The sequence below is a fragment of the Tiliqua scincoides genome, chromosome 5 (genome assembly GCF_035046505.1).
Source record: "Tiliqua scincoides isolate rTilSci1 chromosome 5, rTilSci1.hap2, whole genome shotgun sequence".
In the NCBI taxonomy this organism is placed as follows: Eukaryota; Metazoa; Chordata; class Lepidosauria; order Squamata; family Scincidae; genus Tiliqua; species Tiliqua scincoides.
The window spans coordinates 10521547-10542565 of record NC_089825.1 but is presented as its reverse complement, the minus strand read 5'-3'; the positions used below and the strand labels follow the sequence as shown (position 1 = coordinate 10542565).

The following is a 21019-nucleotide window of genomic DNA, read 5'->3' as shown; positions in this document are numbered from 1 at the left end:
GATATTTTTTATCCACTAGGTTTTTCTAGAATGGAAGCCCAGTGGATAATGAGGGGCAACCTGTATTGACCTTAAAAACAGCTAAACTGCAGTTGTTGACATTTCTAGGTTGACTCAGACGGGACCACTGAAATTATCCAAACTTGCTTTGAGAATAGTAGTTGAATTTGTTCGATAGTTAGATGCAAGAAATTCTGAATGTTAATCCGCTGTTCTTAATCTGTAGCTATTAATATACTGTTTTATATCCTTCCTGATTTTGCACAGAAGATACGAGGGGCCTGAGCCAAGCGTTTTTCCCAGTTACACAATTCTGGCTGAAATTTCAATATGTGTGTTAAACTGATGTTTTCCTGTCTCTTGCCTGTAAGTCAGAATGTATGACCCTTTGTCCTGTTTCTTAATTGCTGGGAATTCTGGAAAACAGACTAAATTATTTATTTATTTTGTCTTCAGCTTTTGGAAATTAACTGGACAGGACTGACCAATCTTCTGGATATTCCAGGACTGAAGTAAGCGGAAAATAGAGCGCAGCAATATTTTTGTAAAGCACGTGTAACTTTATGTATGTATGTGTGATATAAACAAATGTATGTCCACACACTAATTATTGAAAAGAACTGAATGCTTAGTGCTGCTCCCTGTGCTATTTAGTGCACCCCTTAGGGGGCTGTCAGTGTAGTATGATTCTTGAAGTTGATAGTAAATACTGCAGATAAAAATTGATTCGAGTCTGATAGTATGCCCTGAAGGGTAAAACATAGTTGGCATGGCTTCAAGGCCGCAGGTCGTTTTGTAATGTCAGTACAAAAAGACTTCCCTCTGCCTTGCTTTAGTGGTGGAAGCTGGTGTCACCACTGAATCAGGGGTACGGAGATGTTGTGTTTGCCATGGGAAGACTGGGCAGAACAGGATGCTGTATAATGGGCTAATGTTGAAAAAGCAATGGAAAGTGTGGAGGAAATGGTATTTATGGCAGCAGCCCAGTTCCATAGTGCTGCATATTTGTCTGGAAAGTTATAGCACTTTTGATTTTGTAGGGGGATTATAAGTTAGTTCTGTCCTGTTTGCCTTGTGCAGGATGTCGCTTGACAATGTGCAAACCTCTTCCTGTTCAAGCTATTGATAACTGGGTCTGTGAAACCAATGGCCCAGTTCCATTTATCGTAATGAGTCTTGTAGATCAACTAAATTGTCAGCTTGCTCATTTCAGCAGCAATGCCATGTGATGTGCACACTGGGAAGCACTGACTCTTGGTGCATTCTACAAATGCTGGTTTTCAAACTCTTATTTTGTGTGTGTGTGTGTAATGAGTACAGTCAAAGAGGTGAATGAAAACAGTGGCAAAAAAGATCTTGCAGAAATGACTGAGGAGAAAGCATATGTAATAATGGGATTGCTTTTCCAAATCCAAGTTACTTTGTGAGCTGTTGGGTTAATACATCTTGCACAGCATACAAAATTTAAGAAATTTAACTTTCATAACTAGGAAAAAAAACTGTTCTAGGTGAAAGACCTACAAAATTAGAGGTGACAAAGATTGAATTGTGCTGTGCTATTCAACTTTCTAATCTCAATAACATTTTCTAGCAAATCAATAGTATCTTTTGTAATGTGTAGTAGTGTAATACCTGGAAGAAAACTGTTCTTATGCAGGAAAGGCTAACATTCTGGCTATACTTGGCTCACCCATCAAGAGAAAGAATGCAGTCTTTCTTGTTCTGTTGCAGTCGGAGGTTGCAAGCTTGGGGTGGTGAATATTTGAGGTTAACATGCAGAACTCCACCCAGTACCATAAGCTGTGAAATTGTAGGTTTGCTCTTCATTAATATGCGTGTTCTGAAAGCTTATCATGGTCGGCGAACCATGTGTAATTGATGTAACCATGTCTGAATTGATGTGTAAGATAAGTGTGTTCCTCTCTACTGCTGCCTTCACATTCAATAACAATTCTTTTATTGAGGCAGAAAATCTTAAGATGATGACTTTTGAGAGAAAATAAATCGGCAATTGCAATTGCGTATATAAATATTCTTAATTTCATGTAGGTTTTTGGATTTAGGATGTCAGTGTCATCTTTACTTTTACCTTCCTGTTCACAGAATTAATGGGAAGAAAGATGCCAAAATGAACTTCTCGGAGAATTATAGTGCAGATTATAATTATGCCATATGCAGTACTGTAGTCAGTTTGTAACCACTTCTGTTGGCTAGTCCCTGGATGGCAGCAGCATGGTAGCAGTTTAAAGTGGCTTCCAGATACTCACCAGCTCCAGGCTTATGCAACCAGTTGCCATAGTGGCAGCTGCTTTGTGTGTTTCTTTTGTATAGATAGTATAGCCTTTAAAAAGTGAAGTGATTAGTATAACCCATTTGTAAAAGTTAAACATTGAGCTAGCATCTGCTTCATCAGTCTATAATGGAAAATCACTTGAGGTAATAGCCCTTATACTCTATGCAATTGTTTTTTGTCTTTCATTGTGATTGTTGAGGGGCAAATGTATATAACTGAGGGTGTACAAACCTCCTTAGGCCTTCCCCTTATTTTGAGCTGTTTCCATCTTGTGGCCATTGAAGGTAATAATGTTGGAATGTTTGCAAACTTTGGGACTTGATTTTTAATTTCCAGTGTTGGGATCCACTGTGGTTTCCAGGTGACAGATAAAATTCATGTATGCACAAGCAAAGCTGGTGGCAAATACTATACTCATAAAGCAGGACAACACTGAATTTTCTTCATTAACGTGTTTTGGGCTGAGGGAATTTAAGATAACCTCTTGAAGGGGAGAGAGTGTTAGGGTGATAAGCACCCCCCCAGGTGACTAATATCAGCTAGTAGTTAAAGACAACAGTAGTGAGGTCTCTGCTGAAAAAGCCTTACTGTTTCCCTCTGATATGGATAATTTCCTGTCAGATACCAATATTCCATTCTGGGAGAAGGTGCTTGAGAATGTCGTGGTGGTCTCGCATCACGTTTGTCTAGGTAAAACAGTTATCGAGATGTTGTTCAGTCCAATTTTCAGTCATGTTGGTGACTGATAGAACCATAATATTCTTCTGGCGGAGAGGTACAATTTTATGTTTCTGTTCCTTCTTGTAGAGTAGATTGTAGGTGCTGGTACTGCAGAACTCCTACTTGACAGTTAGCCTACTGAATCCCATAGATTTCCATCTTGTTTCTGCCAGTTTCTGGAGCACATGATTCTTCTTTTATTTAGGTTTCATTGGGTACCAGTTGTGTTCAACTCAGAGTGCTGGTTATACAGAAATTAGCAGGTGAGACCCTTTTGGATGACCTGCTGCTATCTGAAGTATCGCAGGCAGAAAGAAGAGAAAGGGCCTTCTTTGTTGCAGCACCCAGAAAGTGGAGGTTCTTGCCCTAGGAGCTCCGTCGAGCCCCTCATTATCATTCTTTCTCCATCTTCTCTATCATGTTGTTTTTGGTTACAGCAGGCCTTTAGTCTGAATTTTACTAGATTTCTATCTTTTTCTGGATGCTGTAATTTTTGTTCTGCTGCTTTTTTATTGCGTTTGGAGTTTAAATTTTTATTTTAAGCTTTTTGTTGCCTTGAGCATTTTGCTGAAGTGGAAAATGCAGAGTATTTTTATAATAAAACTTCCCACTCTAGTGTTACAGTAGATGGAAGCTGTATCTTAACCAGCAAATGTTATCTAGACAGCATGTAAAACTGTTGTTCATTTTGAGATGTTTGAAAGTAACTTCGCTTATGTTTTCTACCTAACAGTGGTTTATCGGACACTATAATACTAGATATAATATCCAATTATCTGGTGCTTCCAAATCGGGTCACTGTTCCTCTTGTTAGTGAGGTGCAGATTGCACAGTTGCGGTTCCCTATACCAAAGGTAAGACTTATAATATGACATTATAAATATGATGCTAATTCATCAATACAGTATGAGTACATGCTTTTGTCTGCAGAGTCATTTTCATTCATGAAAGGATAAAAAATAGACTAATAGAATGTTACATTTGGAAGGAACCTTGGAGATCATCTCGTCCAACCCAATCTCAGTGCTTGCAATAGCTAGAGCATCCTTCACAGGTAGCCACCCTGCCTCTGTTTTAAAATCCTCCATAAGGGGAGAGCCCACTAGAACATAATACAAAGAATACCAGTGTCATCCACATCTTACAGGAGCTCCTTTGTGTAACAGGCATACATCAAACAACTTCTGCAAGCTTGATAACATTAATGTGCCTTTTAAGTGTAAGACCAAGAACTCTTCCATGTTTTCACATCAACATGATAATTTTTCCTTGTGTCTTCCTGTGCCAGCATGGTAATGTTCAGATGATAACATTGATCATGTAGGTAGGTAGGTAGATGGGCTTTGCCTAGTCGATTATCAACTAGTGCAGGACATTTCAAACTGGGGCGTTGTGATGCCCTGGCCTCTTTCCCCTTAAGGGGTGGGTTGGCGGGGGCGGGGGGCAGTGACATGATCCCCAGGATCCCGTCACTACCTTCTCTCCGCCCCTTCTGCCTTCCCCTTCCCCTGCAAGGACTTACTGTGATCCCTATGAGTTTGAGAACTGCAGAACTAGTGGAGAGTACTCAATTAACCCTGCCTATGTTGTGGATTTCTGCCATCCAGAATGAGAATTGTTAGCTAGAATGCTAACCTGTGGTATGAGGTCATCTTCACATCCCCAAATTAAAATATTGTATTCTAATTTTCTCTAGTGTGAACCCAGTTTCAGCCTTCTCTCTGGCCTGGAAGTCCATAACTGCACATCATGCAAGACTGTTTTTAAAAGTGGGTCCTGGTGCTAAAAAGTCTGGGAAGCACTGGAATAAACAGTTGAAATCATGAACATGTTAACCAGGATAGGTAGTAGGAACAGCCTGTTTTCTAAGTATCTATTAATGCTTAAATTTTTGAAACTATTCCAACAAAAGGCTGGGTTTTTGTTTGTTTTCTTTTTTTCCTTTTGTATGTTGCTCCTAGTGGTCTCCCATCCAAATTACTGGATCTGTTCCTGGTTAGTTTCAGCAACACTTGCAGTATCAAGTACTTCCACACCAGACAGAACTACAAATCAACAGTTTGGTGTTTTTCTTACAAAAAAATTAAGAATTTATTTACCAGTCTATTAAATGAATCAGCAGAATATACTATCCAATCAAGGGGACTGATAATGACATTCAGCACACATAACTCAACAGTGTGTTCTGCAAGCAGTGGCTCATCAGGATTGATATAATGGCCAATTTGCTTGCAGTTAGAACAATTTTAGGATATTGTCAAACTTGTGATGGATAACTGTTTTCTTGACAGGGTATACTAAGGATACACTTCATTGAAGCTCAGGATCTTGAGGGAAAAGATACCTATCTAAAGGGAATTGTTAAGGGAAAGTCCGATCCTTATGGAATCATTCATGTCGGCAATCAAATTTTCCAGAGCAAAGTCATCAAAGAAAATCTCAATCCAAAGTGGAATGAAGTTTATGAGGTACAAGGCTAAAAATTACTTGGTAATATTGTTTTTTTCAGATAGGACACAAGTAGTTCTGGTGTCTATTTAAGGTCACTTGCATTTGATACTCTTTTCTTATACTCAAATTTTTGTGTTCCTTTTTTCTTAATACATAGATCGAGTAGCCCATACAATGTAATTGTACAATTACAATTGCACGATTTCCAGTGTACAAGTGCACTGTACAATTTCCAGTGTAATGTCTGACCATAGTTCTAGTGCTACATGAATGAACCCTGATAGTGCCTGGTTCAGAAATCATACTAGACTGTGGCATAGTACTGTGCGAATGAGCCTCAGAGAGCTACAGAGTTGCATACTTCCCCTTCCGTCTTCTCCTCCTCCTTACATGTAAGAGAGAGTGTGAAAGCTTTCACTTGCACCTTGGAACAAACCATAGTTTCCTGAGTTCATCTGTAATGTGCAATTGTGATGTATTCCAAAGTGAAAACAAAAGCTTTCACTGTATCACATATGCAGGAGGAAGAGGAGGGCAAGCATACCGATCTGTGCCTTGGTCGCATATCACTAAACCACACTGTTAGTTAATGTTCTGGTTTGAGTTGTTAACTTGTGCACAATAAGTAATTTAAATACTGTAAAATATATCTTTCACTAACAGCCCTGTCCTAACCAGCTTTCCAGCACTGATGCAGCCACAATGTAAGGGAACAAGCATACCCTTAACTTAAGAGATCCTCCATGACTGCCCCCCACAGCATCCCTTGCTGGCATGGCTGCATCAGTTTCTGGAAATTAGGATTGGGCTGTACGCCTGTTGATGTAAGAGTTAGCTTTTATTATAAATCTCTTTCCATATTTATAAGATAGAATATTAACATAAATTACAGCAGTACAGAGACCTGTGCATATAAAAATTGGCCATGAAAATTATGTGACAAAAGTTGAATGTGATGGCTTTTATGATATTTTTAGTTCCCCTTCTGTTTTGCACAATTCTGCATAATTTACATAATTAAAATTTTGGGTATGTTGAATATGCCATTATATTTTAGGCTTTAGTGTATGAGCACCCAGGACAGGAGTTGGAGATTGAACTCTTTGACGAAGATCCAGATAAGGATGACTTTCTGGGGAGGTAAATATGACAAGCATTGTAATGTTCAAGTAGAATTTCATTCTAATTTGAATTTTAATAGCTACATCTTGTGTGTTACTTGAAGCCTTAAGTCTTCTTTTTCAATAAGCCATTCTGTATGTCTTACCGTCCCACTGTCAAAGTTTAGGGTTTCTGTAAATGAACGCTTAATGTGTGTGTGTGTGTGTGTGTGTGTGTGTGTGTGTGTGTGTTACAAGGAAAGGAAGAGTTAGATTTGGCAAAACATGAAAAGAATAGCTAATAGCTCCACTAAATGTTCATTGTAGTATGGACATATCCAAAATTCTGTGCATTTTCAAAATGCTATTGCAGTGATTCCCAAACCGGTGGGTTGTGACCCACAAGCCAGGGAAGCACTTATTCCTGCCCCTTTAAGGGCCAGGGAAGGGGGAAGGCAGCAATGCAATCCCCAGGAGAAGGGGATTTGTTTACTTACCTCGGCCAGTGCTGGGGTCCTGGGAGGTTCATGGAGTCTGGAAGATATCAGCAGGACTCCCCAAGCTTCTGTAATTGAGAAAAAATGGGGGGGGGGAGAAAGACACTTTTGGTTTTTGTTGCGAAACCAGAAGCGCCTGTTTTTTCTCTTTTTTCACAATTACAGAGGCTTGGGGGGTCCTGCGGAGGGCTCCCTAGACCCCCCCAGACCTCCCAGAATTCCAGTGCTGGCTGGGGGTAAGTTTAAAAAAAACAAAACCCTCCTGTCCCCAACAGCAGTGTGATCCTGGGGATCACGTTGCTGCAATCCCCCCTACCCCAGCAAATACGTATGTGGTTCCCACCTCTTGAGGACTTTGGGAACCACTGCACTATCATATTTGGTACCTAAGACTTGTAAAATGCCAGCCTCTGAAATGAAATCTAATAAACACTGACAGTGATAGAGATGATAGCACAAGCCTACCAACTGCTGTGCCTTTTAGCTAGTTTGAATATAAGATAACTTACCTTAACTGCCTTATATGTGCCTGAAGAATAACTATATAAAGCTTCTTTGCCTTTTCTCCAAAGCTATACTTTATGTGTATTTTCCCCCAGAACATCTTGTGAAACGAATCTCCATACCATCTACAGCAATTACAAATGCTGCAGTTCTGTTTACAACTCTTAATGGCCAATTACCCTTTGCATTAACATTGCTTCAATAATTCCTTTTTTTTTTTCAAAATGACTTCCTGCCCAGTTTGAACTTGCTCTGGTGGCTGTGCTCTTCATTCTTTATACAGACAATATAAATATGATTAGGTAGCCCATCATCTTTTATTATGCTTCACTCACCACTATACTAACACAACCCTAGCTTCCTGTTTTGAAATGATCATAGTCATCTAATGCACTATATTCTTCTTTTTAGTCTAATAATAGACCTAGCTGAGGTTGAAAAGGAGCGCCAATTAGATGAGGTAAGTCTTTATCTAGACATTGTGGCATGGGTCAAATTGATATGCCTGATTATCTTGCAGTATTTTAACATACATCAAAATCACATATCCAATTCACACTTTTAGGACTTTGGTAGTCATATACATCATGATGTCAGATTTTTTTTAAGCATTTCCTCATCTGTATGTATTTTTCCCTCTTTTGGCTCTTACAGGGGTTCCCAGGCAGCTTACATTAGATGAAGAGCTAACAATGCAGAATTAAGCGAGATAGCAATACTAATCAAAACAGCAGAACGGGGAACAGTGCAGATGATAAAACTCGGGGAGATGAATGACAGCGTAGCCCTTTTTACTGTGGTTTTGTAGAAACAAGGCATATCATTCTTGTCTGAAGTGCTGATGAATTATGGTGACAATGATTCTGAGATACCCAAGTTAGGGAGCTGTGGCTATAGTATATACAGGGTGACCCAAAAAAAAAAAACAGAACCCATAAAAATTTTATTAAATCCTACAAAGGTCCAGTAAATTTCAAGAAACTTACTGGACTCAAACTTCAATCTGTGTATGATTATTCCCCAAGTTTCAGTTATCTTGGTTGCTTTGCATAAAAGTCATGTTCTTTCCAAAGAAAAATTAAAATTAACAGTTTTATTCAAAGATTTGTGGGTTCTGTTTTTTTTGGGTCACCCTGTAGAAATAGTTGCTATTGGCAGTGCTTTTAAAATTACAAGTTTCATGTTCACATGGGGGGGAACAATTGTGTGGGAACCCAGTATAATGGCCATTGGCACAACTGTGTGCTTTGGTGGTGAAAGAAGAATGGAGAGAGGAATGAAGGTGCCCAAATTTTACTAGCAGTGCTCAAAAACCAAACTGGGGATTCCAACTGCATCTAACTGAATTAGTTCAGTCACACCTGATCTAGATGGGGGGTTCTACAGCCAACATTCACACAACAATGGAGCCCTAAAAAAAGTTGTTAGGGGGAGAGGGGAACTGCTTACAAAGAAGGGACAGAGCAGAGAGATGGAAAATGTGATGGGCTTAAGTTAGTAGGCAGGAAGGCAACAGGGCAAAGGAGCTAGCTGCCTTTCTTTGAGTGGGGGTAGGTCACTTAGGGCACAATCCAAACCTTGACTTGGGCCAGCCCAAGTCCCTTGGGCTGACCCAGAAGGGTCGCAAACGTGCCAGAAAGCATGTTTGTACCTTCGTGGGAGGAAGCCACGTCGGCGCATCTAGCTGGCAGGTGCTTCCATGGCGGCTTCCTCGCAGCTGCTTGTGTTGTCATGCCTGCACCTTCACAGCCGGCAAAGGTAGGTGTGGGGGGCGGGGAGGAGGCGGGAGGGAGGTGTTTCTAGGCAGAGGGAAGGTGGGCAGTGGGCGGCCCTTGGGGCGAGTGTTTGGGGAGCCAGAGGCAGGGTTGGAACCCGGCAGTTATGCCAGATCCCAAGGAGAACAGAGCAGCTTCAAGCTGCTCCGCTCTCATGGGACTTGCGCTACCTCCAGAGGTGGCACAGTTCCTAGGAGACCCATTGGGGCCAGCAGCCCTTATCCAGGGGTAAGGGGAAGAGTTTCCCCTCGCCTCTGGCTGAGCCGCTGCTGGCCAGAAACCTACCTTGGATGCAGCGCAAGCCTCCTGGCTTGCCTGCTCCAGCGCAGGTTTGGATTGTGCCCTTAGAGAGAGAAAGCAGTCCAAAAGGTCAAACCGAAAGATTGACTGATGAGCCTGCCCTGGCTTCATTAGTTCTCAGGGAGGAATAGAGAGATGGCTGAGAAAGAATGGGGTTGACCTAACATGGACCAGAAAGTTATTGCCCCATAGACCAACAAGCGAGGCACAATAGCAGGCAAAGAGCAATTGGAGTACAGAACACAAGACTCTAAATTGCAGAGACTGAAGCCACACATTGTTATAGATTTTTCTTGTCCATAGAATCCTATGAGATTCTTAGGTGGGATGACTCAATCAGAAGGACCTGTACTGCTAATTGAAGCCTGCTGCTGGCTTTTACTTTTCCTGCTGAGTTGAGGTTGCAATGGATCATTTTTCTAGATTGAGCTTAATCATGGAGTTGGTGAGAACTATTGATGTGAAGTTTTTCCTTTGTTTTACAAAAGTTGTTTTTCCCAAGCAAGAGTCCAGGAAAGGTGGCTATGGACACAAGATACATTCCAGCTGGATTTGGAGCTGGAAGGTTCCACCTGCGTTTTGGAGGCATAAAAACTCCATTTATATTTAAGGGTTAAACAGGTTTCCATTCAGATTTGGAGCATTAATAATAATAATGGAGCATTAAGCTTCATGAATCAGGAAGGGTGAGTGGTTGCATGGTTCAAATGAAAAGTGTGCTTTCCTGGCCTCTGTATCTGTGGCCTCTTGACACCAGCCCTGTAAGATGGTTACAAGTCTGACACCTAGCAGCAAATGCATGTGTTTAGATGTGTGTTTCTTGCACACCTTAAATTAAAGGAAAGAAATAAAATATTGACTGTTAACAGTCGTAAATTGGTTCAAAAAGGAGCAGAGAGGAAATTTGCTAGTCGTCCCCAAACTTAGCGCTGCTGCGATGTCCTACCCTGCTGCTGTGCATTTTGGCTCCTGGAAGTAAGTGGTGACATGTGGTGCAATGACATCACTGCCACTTACAACTTGGTTCAAGAGAACAACAGAACCCTACAAATAGCAGTAAGAGGCTTGTGGCTTTTTGTGCAATGAAGACTGTATGCATGGAGCTCTACAGCTGAGCTAAGCATCTTAATGCTGTTTTCAGCATTGCATCAGGTACTTGTTGCCAGATGGCAAGCCTCCTGCAGTGCCTTTGCGCATTTGCCACGCTACCCCCTGGAAGCCACCCTTCACAGATTGGGTACCACTGAAATTAGCTATTGCTGAATTGGTTTAAGATGTCTTGAAGAAAAACTTCATAAGTGCTACATTGTAAAACCAGTTGTTGTAAGAGCCCTTAATGTCAAAGTTGTTAATTTTCGCACAGACTTTAGAGAAGGGCTAAATGGAAATCATGTAACAGCTATTTTTACACAGCTTATCAGTACTGCTCTGTTAATCATGGATGTAATGATGATGCACTATTAATGGCACCTGCTAATTTATTAATGAATGACTTCTCATCACTTTTTTTTATTGAACTTTCTTACAGTGGTTTACTTTGGATGAAGTCTCCAAAGGCAGATTGCATTTGAAACTTGAGTGGCTCACATTGATGCCTACTGTAGAGAACCTTGATCAGGTATTGTTTTATACTGCTCTATCAAACTTTTTTAAACAAGCAGAATCTAGCTAAATATAGCTAAGAATAAAGAGATGCTATTTTTCTTAATTATTTCAGAATATTGCATGTTCTGCATCAGTGATTGGTGACATCATTTTTAATATATTCAGGGCGCAATCTTAACCGCCTATGTCAGTGCTGTCCAGCACTGGCATAGCGGTGCCAATGGGACATGTGCTGCATCCTGCAGTGGGGTGTCACTCACAGAGGCCTCCTCAAAGTAAGGGAATGTTTGTTTCCTTACCTCTGAGCTGCATTGCCCTTATGTCACTGCTGGAAAGCACTGACATAAGGGGTTAGGATTGCGCCCTCATACGTTTTCAGAACGTGGATAATGCTCAGAATTTTGATGGGCACAACTATCAGAAGATGATTTAGCAGTTCATGAAATAGTATTACAGAATGCTGCTTCCTATGTCTGCCTCTACATCCATTAGGATCAAAAATGGAGACTCAACTTTGTCTTCCTTTTGATATGGGAAGTAATTGTAAGGATTAGAAGCTCTTCTTTAGAAAAGGACTTTGATCTTTGGACCTCCTTTGAGGGAAACCCATTTGTATTTAATTCTGGATATATGACAGAAATAAATGCATACATTTTCATTATATTTGCTTGTTTTTACTCCTTGATATAGAATAAATCATTGTTTTTATCTAGTTTATTTATGTGCTGATACACTTTAATTTGCATGTTGTGAACCTCTTTGGTGTTAAAAATTATATGTACAAAATAATTAGTTAAATTGTACTCTGTAATTGTAGGTGCTAAGAAGTGTTAGAGCTGATAAAGACCAAGCCAATGATGGGCTTTCATCAGCATTGCTAATTCTCTATTTGGATTCAGCAAGAAATCTACCAGTAAGTCTCCTAGTGGTAATGCACTGCTCTTGAGTGATTTTTAATGTTTCTGCTCACATGCTGCTTACTAGTATGCCACTCTGCCTCACTAACCCACATTAATTACATTTTCATATGCATTCTACAAAGTCAGAATCTCCCTATGGAAAACGTCCATTGTGTTGAATTCATTCTGCAGAGCAGGTCTTCTAACCAGTTTTTCAGAATGCTGTTGTTTTCTGTAAGATTTTGTGGTAATCTTAAAAAATTGTATGATTAACCCTAAAAAGACAAGTGGACAGCTCAACTGTGATCTCAGTAAACTTATATCTGCTTGGATTCAAGAGCAGATGTTTATAGCCTAGAAATTCGAGAAATGGGATTTGTGAACTTCTGAGGTTAGAGCTGCAGTCTTATTCAGAGTTGGGAGTAAGACCCACTTAAGTCAGGAGACAGATTTCAGAGCAAGGATGCATGGAATCATGCTCCATGTTTCATTAGAGAGCGAGCCACACATGATCAGTTGAAGACCAGTTCCACTATTCTACTATTGAGTTGGCCGGCAATTTGTGAAAAACTAAGTCGCAGTCTGTCAATAGCAGGAAGCCCTTCTCTGCATGTAGAGATGTAATCCCATGTACAGTAGAGCTTTTGCCAAATCTTTTTTTTTTTTGGCTAGTAGTTTTTACAAGTTCACCGAATGTGCAGGTCTCCTGTTTCTTTGGATTAAGGCCTAAGGTCTGATATATGTAAATAATACTTATTTACATCTTACTGTTTTGATGAAGAAAACACATTTACAAAGAATATGACTAGTTTTTTACTGAAGCAGAAAATGTCTGTTTCTAAAGTGAGTTAAACTGAGATCTGTTAAATTGAGGGTTCACTGTAGTTTTTCTGGGATACAAAAAGTTTTGTTTGAAATGATACCTTCCTCCTTAATTCAGGAAAATTCTGACCTATCTGGGATGATCATGCCTAGATAAAGAGCAAAATGGCACATGGAGGATCAGATTGTATAATGGGTTGCTTCACTGAGATCTGGAACACTCTTTCATACCTATTTGACACTGGCCTGATAGCACAATGCTGGGCCAGTTTTATTTATCTGACCAACTTATTGTTAATAATCATGTTGAAGATTTGCACTCTGCCTTTGATCCTCAACACAGATTATAATATTACAAAGCCAAAATTACACACTCATGCATATGCCTTCCTCAGCAATTTGTGCAACCCAAATCCTGTGCATCTGTACTCAGAAATAAGTCCCATTATAATCAATGGGTAAGTGTGGATAGACTTGCAATCTTAGTTCTCTGGCCAGTGGCATTGGCCGGAGTATTCTTCAGGTCTGGGCACTTGGTGGTTGGAGAACTTTTTTTCTAGCAGGGAGTGGGGAAAGCAGGCTACCTGTGGTTGGTCGGTCTCTCTCTCTCTCTCTCTCTCTCGCTCTCTGGCTAATGGTTTGGGGCCAGTTGCTGGGCAGGATGTGAAGTCTTCTCTAGCCAATGGCAGACCATTTTGCAGTCCCTGAACAATGTATAGTACATTCTGAAACATATTTGGTACCTAATAGATATAATCAAAGAGTTGTATTGTTTAAAATGTCATCCGATTTGTTGTTTAAATGATATTTTAGCTGAAATACACAATGGAGAAAAAAGTTGTGTTGACATACTATGAAGATGAGAAAATATTTCCAGACATGTTTATAGTGTATATTGTGCCCATCAGTAATTTCAGACTCCTTTAAATATTTTCCTTAACTGTGCTAATAGTATAGCTGCTTGTGCATTCATGCTGCCCCAATCCCATCACTTTCTGCTTTCTCCTTCCATTTCCATCTTCCTAAAGAGTATCTACGAGGGAAACTTTGGGTGTGGATACTTAAAAGAGAGGAGAGCATCGGGACTAGTCTTTTGTGAAAATACTACCTCACTCTATAGAGCACTATTTGTGAGTTCTCAGGTGTTACGTGTATATCTATCTATACATTATCTTTTTTAAACTGCCAGAGTGGATTGGTGCTATTAAACCCACAGCCCTAATAATGGAATGGTGGAGCATGCAACTTTTGTTTTCATGCATGAATTTAAAAGTGTGCACTACTGTATTTCTTTATTTTTTGAATTGCTTCATCAGTGTAGTTTATTAGGTAAGTTGTCCTTTAATTTTAAGTTAGTTTTTGGAAGACTCGCATGTTTTTTTTAATTCGTGTGGTTTGCTAGAAGAAATGCTGACATTTACTTGCAGAGAAATGAAACTGTCGTGGAATGTAAGAGTCAACCTCTTTTGTGATTCCTTTGGAAATTAAATGCAAATGCTTCTGTATGTTCCATGTGAGCGTATGGAAACTTACACCTGGTTCAAGTTGTAGAACTAAAGCTTAGAAGTTAATTGCATTTTCTCCAAGTTTCTTAGTCCCTTATAAATTTATGTTCTGTGCTAGAAATACAATTTCTTAAAAGGCCTGTTGTCCTTTACAAATGGCCCTGCAAAATGGGCATATTTACCAGCTGAAAAACATTTAGTTTAATTTTGAAAGCAAATTAATGATGCCTTTAAACTTTCAAGTATCGAAACTTCTGGGCTTTTCAATGTGACACTGAAATACAATCTCACTTTTAGGTTTCAGACTCAAGAAACTCTTAACTATATTTTCACAGACTGCATGTTGAAATGCTGTGGCCATTTCTTAGCTGTATAATCAGGTGTTGTTATTTCACTGTAATCCCAAGGGCCCAATCACACAGTGTCCTTTTTGTATTAAGGAATAATTTTTCAAAGGCATATCCCTTTAACTCTTGAACAGTTTTCAGTTTTCTTTGAGACGTTTTGCTTAGAAATTGGTTCCTCCTTTTCACTACCTGTTTTTAAGTATAGGTACGTATAGCCTGTTGGTTCATTAGCACAAGTTTGTGAAAGGATGGTTTTTTTCCTCAATCTACACAATTTTGACACAGTTGTGATCTCTCAAGTATTCTAAGTAGCTACCTTTCTCAAGCGAATTGAATTTTGTTCTCAAAGCTTTCAAAATCTTGTTGAATGCAGAACACTGAGTTGTGCTTTAGTAAAACCACAGAGGTTGTGCTTGCCTTAGCCAGAAACTACTTGGAAGTGTGTGGATGTTTTCTTTGCATGAGATAGGATAATTCCATATACTTTTCTGATGTATATTAATTTTCTGCTGTTTTCTACTTTTAAAAAAAGTGTTACTATCACGGAACTGAGCTTTAGGTTTATATATTAAGAATAACTATACATAACTTTTCAACAAGCATATATGGTTAATAGGCAATCCTATGGATGTTTACTCAGAAGTAAGGCCCATTTTTTAAAATGGATCTAACTCTCAGATAAGTGTGGATAGGATTGCAGCCTAACTAAATGGTTTGTGGTCCACATTTGAACAAAAAAGGATGCAGAAGAGACACCAGCGGTCACTGGGAAAGAAGAGATCTAGCTGGGGGAAATAGGAACAGTTGCTCTTCTGCTAAATACAAGAGGAGTATCACTTGGAAGAAGTGTCCTTCTGGTAGCTAAGTTCTGTGCAAGTTTGACCTTTTTGAGTAATACATCATTAGTGGTCTTGACAAGTATATCAGTGCCTAACAGCAGTAGCTTATTCACTTGTCTCTCCCTCATCACTTGTTTTTTGTCTTATATTTTTGTAAGCATTTTAAGCAAAAGTTGAAGACATTTGTCGATAAAGACTAATCTGTTCCATAGCTTGTTTCTGATATATTACAAAACCAGGCTTAGGGATTGAAGGCGGTATATGGGGTGGTGGACACCTTCACTTTTTCGTGTTAAGATCATCCAACTCCATATTACCTGGATTTTATATACCTGAATCTGACTGTTGCTGAAATTGTCTTCTCAGTTCACTTTGAGAACACAACTTTACTCAGGGTTCAGCAGATGAAATTAGGAGTCAGCTTGGTTTTGTGCAGGACCCAAGTTGGGGATGATCTCATATCATGACAAAGCACTCTGTGTGTGTGCCTTATTTCCTTACCTTGCATCCAACCTCTTTGGTAGTTACGTCAGAATATGTCACAGTAACTGGGCTTTTGCAAGTACTGTTGTTCTTTCCATTGTATGTATATTTACCTGGAAGGAATAATTTGATATGGCAAAGAAAGAGTAATCCAGAAATATATTATTTTAACTGCAACTTGACCCAAATGACAAGTGTTCAAGTTTTCTGTTCATGTTGTCTTTTTCTTAAAAAGTTATTGCCCTCCTTTCCATGTTTATAATTTAAATTTCTCCCTTAGCGGGCACTAGTGTTGTGTGCATGGCAAGGGCATGCAAACTGCAATCCCCTCTGTCATCTACTATTTTTATTCTGATAGTAAAACTCTGATAGATGTTGCTGCTTTCTCTTGATTAAAGTGGTTGCAATGGATAGTGTTCATTCTAAGTTGGGAGAAACATTTTTGAAGCAACAGTATAGGTCAAATTTCACCATAATTTCTAGCTCATTTAGGATACTTGTGAACTTGGGCAAAGGGGTGAGTACTATAGAGGACTAGATCTTGCATGCCAATATTTACAGAAGAAAAAGGTGTGAGATAGGGGAATGAGTTCAGTTGTAGACATACATAAGAACAATCTGAAACTACTGAGCAATTTCTCACAAGTTTTTAAGTCACTTTGCCAGGCTGCCAATGATACCTGTGTGGAAAGGGCAAAACCAGTATAAATTCTTCTGCAAAAATTAAGGATGATGGTGACTGGAAAGAAGAATCTCCCTTGGGCCAAGAACACTGACCAGGTAGTATGGGCCCATTCCTTCTAGCAGAAGATTATGTCCTTTAATGCAATTCTTGGGGGCTACTTGTGGTCCTTGGGCAGTGGTTCCCAAACTTCCTATGGTCACAGCACTCTTCTTTCTGCCAGCCTCTTCTTCCTGGCTCTGTCAGGCACTGCCATCTAGGATCATGTGAGATCTCACGAGAATTTTGCAAGATCTTGCATTATCCAAGATGGCAGTACCAGGGAAGATGGGCACTGCTGTCCTGGATCTTGCAAAGTTTCATGTGATCCAAGATGGCAATGCCTGAGAGCCAGTAAGAAGTAGTTGCTGGGAACATCCTGCAGCACCCCTGTGAGTTTGCCAGGAGTTGCAGCGCACAGTTTGGAACCACTGGTTATCAGTGCCTCCAGGAACTATATTTTACAGATAGGGACCTATACCAGCACTTCCTAACCTTTGGTGTCCCCCAATATCCCCGCGCACTGTAAACAGCACACGGCTCCCAGAAGTAGCCAGCAATGACATCATCACCAGTAACTTCTGGGTTCAGAGACCACAACAGGAGCTGTAAGTGATGGTAAGAGGCTCAGGGCAGGAGGGCTTTCCCCAGTGCATAAACAGCACACACAGGAGCCCAGTCTGCTGGACTGAACCTCTTACTACTGCTTGTAGCTCTCATCACAATTTCACTGCTGACCTGCCAGCAGCCCGTGACATCCCATGGCATTGCAACACAATGTTTGGGAACCAATGCTCTGCCATCCACATGAGGAAATATAACAGATCATTGCAGCTGAATAAGTTGTCTGACATTTGTAGGCCTCCTATCAATTTCCTGCATGTCCTCTCACTGAAACTCATGCTGAGCCCTAAAACAGAAGCAGCTGGACATGGCTAACAACTTCACAACAAAACAACATTTTTTCTATAGATAAATCCTGTGCAATTTAATTCTTGGGATGGGGAACAAAGTGTTAAAACTTCTTGTGTTGGGTTTCAGCATGACTGCAAAACTGTTGACATTGGACTCTCACTTTATAATGGATCCACTTTACAATGGACTTTCGGCAGTAGAACAAAGTTCACTGTACCATAAATTATTCACTTTACAATGGGCTCCTGACTGTTTCAACAGAACCTAATGGGTGATAGATAAGTCAATCTGTGAAGCAAATGCAAATGTTTGATAGTGTCTCAGCCAATAGTATTTTTAATTACACAGCTGTGTGTATTGAGGGAAGCTTGTAATTTGTGTTTTATAATTACAACATTATATAAACTGATAACCATGGACTCTGAAGAGTGCAATAGGAACCTTTAAAATCACCTTTTAGAGGGAAATAGCTTAGTTCTGTGGCAGAAACTTCAACTTCTGAGGTCTTGGAACAACCAAAAAACATATTTTTGGGTTCACATTACTATATTTTCACAATACAGTGGTGTCTCCCAAATGGATTATCATTTTAAAGTGAACATCCACAGTATGATTTCTGTTCTGTGCAACAGAAAATGCCATACCTTTTAGAACAGAACATATATTGTAGCATGTTCAGTTTCAAAAATCCATGGAATGCTGCAGCGCCTTGGACACCTTTCTAGTTTGCTTTAAACACATTATTTTCTAAATATTATTTTCTTTCTCCCCCAGCAAGCATTGCAAGCTTGCCTTAATGCTTAGTAGTTTGCCTGAGTCACTTTCAGGTTGATGCAGTTATTACTGAAATAAAATGAGAAATTGTTTGGCTACTGGAAGTGGTCAGGAGGACTGGCTAATCTTGTTTTAAATTGACTCCTGTTTCTACTACCAATACTTCTCCAACTCAAATAAGAAATGATGTTGTGTTTAATAGTTTGAAAGTTTGCTGCAAAGAGGATTACAAGGAAGGAACATGTTAGCCCTAATGGGGCAAGGCTAAATGGTGTTTGAAAGCAGAATAAAGGAGTTAAAGAAGGAATGAGAAAAGGCCTTTGTCAGATTAATTTTAAATAACTTTTTTGTTTGTTTTTCCTTTGCTCTGAGAATGTTTGTTTGGTCTCCTGTTGTCAGTCCTTAATTAACCAAGTGGAACTGCTTCATTGCATGTCATTAACCCTCCATATGTTCATTCTCTTCTGATTTTAAAAGAATAATCCATTAGATTATAATCCAGACGCCTTGAAGAAGTCTGCTGTTCAGAAAGCTCTGAAGGTAAAATGAATACAGTTTTCCATTTAAAGTCTTGGTTAAATGGAGACATAGGGTTGCCTACAGCAAATTGTTAATGCTGTCTGATGTTTTTTGTGTGTGCCAGGAATACAGTCCCTGGTACCATGGTGAGGACATTGTAGTGTTAAATGTGTATGTGACAGAACAGATCACAAATCATGCCAGTGCTGCATTGTATACATTACAAATTTGTGAGGCCTTGAATGATTATTTTAGTGATTTATATCCCGCTTTTCTGTCCAATGAAGACACTCAAGGCAGCTCACAATTAAAAACATAAAATATACATATATAAAGACATTAAAAACATTAAAACACAATAAAAATCTGAATTACTAAGCCAAACCTCAGTTACAAGGTAGACATCAAATATGAAACTACAGTATTTCACTGTGAATTATGTTTTGTTACTAGACATCAAATTAGTTATTTAATTTGTTTTTGCTGAATTTTAGAGCTAATGTTTTCAACAGCATATTTTTACTAACGCCATTCATTTGTGTCTTGACTGTGAGAAGTGCACCAAATTTTTTGGTCATAATTCAGCAAATAATTTAAGAGTGCCTGAACTTGGCGTTGTTTATTACTGAATAGGTAGGACCTTGCACTGAAAACTGATTTTTGCATAATAAGGTTAGGGAAAGGGAAATAGATCTCAAACATTTGGTTGGCTTATTAATGCTATCATATTAAGGACTTCCAGATACCCACAATCCCCTCTCTTCCCCCTCCCCCCTGCATCCCCCCTTCAGAGGGGGAGGGCTCTTCTTATGTTCTAAATAAGAAACTTACAACCCAATCCTGAGCTGCCCAGGGCTCATGGCTGCAGCACTGCTGAAAATGGTGGACACCACATCCAGCGCATTTTGGGCAGCTCCTCGGGAGACACGCACTTTCGTCCCTTCCCCCAGGTAAAGAGAGTAGCCCCATGTCGTACACTCCCAGGTTTTGGGGTGCTCAGAGTTCTTGGTTCTCGAACCCTAGAGCCCTCAAGGACCCCTTGAGATTCAAGATTCTCCCCAAGATTGGATGTCTACCCAGGCTCCTCAGCATCATCAGATCCTTCCACAAGGACATGAAGGGCACTCTTGTCTTCGATGGCTCCACATCAGACCCCTTTGACATCCGAAGCGGCATGAAGCAGGGCTGTGTTCTTGCACCAACCGTGTTTGGATCTTCTTAGCTGTTCTGCTGAAGCATGCCTTTGGAACTGCAACAGAAGGCATCTATCTCCGGACCAGATCAGACAGAAAGCTCTTCAACCTCTCCAGACTGAGAGCAAAGTCCAGCTGAAATGTCTGCGTGACTTCCTCTTTGCCGACGATGCAGCTGTCACTATCCACTCTGCCAAAGATCTCCAGCAGCTCATGGATCATTTTAGCAAAGCCTGCCAAGATTTTGGACTGACGATCAGCCTGAAGAAAACACAGGTCATGGTTCAGGATGTGGACTCACCTCCCTGCATTGCAGTCTCTGAGCATGAACTGGAGGTTGTCCATGACTTTGTGTACCTTGGCTCAACGATCTCCGACACTCTCTCTTGATACCGAGCTAAACAAACACATCAGTAAAGCAGCTACCACGTTTTCCAGACTCACAAAGAGAGTCTGGTCCAACAAGAAGCTGACGGAACATACCAAGATCCAGGTCTACAGAGCTTGCGTCCTGAGTACACTCCTGTACTGCAGCGAGTCATGGACTCTTCGCTCACAACAGGAGAGGAAACTGAGCACTTTCCACATGCGCTGCCTCCAGCGCATTCTCGGCATCACCTGGCAGGACAAAGTTCCAAACAACACAGTCCTGGAATGTGCTGGAATCCCTAGCATGTATGCACTGCTGAAACAGAGATGCCTGCGTTGGCTCTGTCATGTCGTGAGAATGGATGATGGCCGGATCCCAAAGGATCTC

At 40.2% G+C, this 21019-nt stretch overlaps 1 protein-coding gene across 4 annotated transcripts in view; it reads left to right on the top strand.

The window, feature by feature from the left end:
* The window catches only part of ESYT2 (extended synaptotagmin 2), an 81174-nt gene that overhangs the window by 40976 nt on the left and 19179 nt on the right, over positions 1–21019 (top strand). For 2 of the 4 annotated variants that reach the window (XM_066628049.1, XM_066628051.1), the window contains 8 exons: positions 457–512; positions 3747–3867; positions 5305–5481; positions 6522–6604; positions 7977–8025; positions 11169–11258; positions 12063–12158; positions 19028–19090. In XM_066628049.1, the coding sequence (XP_066484146.1) occupies positions 457–512; positions 3747–3867; positions 5305–5481; positions 6522–6604; positions 7977–8025; positions 11169–11258; positions 12063–12158; positions 19028–19090 (735 nt within the window). Of the gene's footprint in view, positions 1–456; positions 513–3746; positions 3868–5304; positions 5482–6521; positions 6605–7976; positions 8026–11168; positions 11259–12062; positions 12159–13994; positions 14097–19027; positions 19091–21019 lie in introns of all 4 variants that reach the window. The other 2 variants (XM_066628048.1, XM_066628050.1) reach the window with 2 other exon arrangements.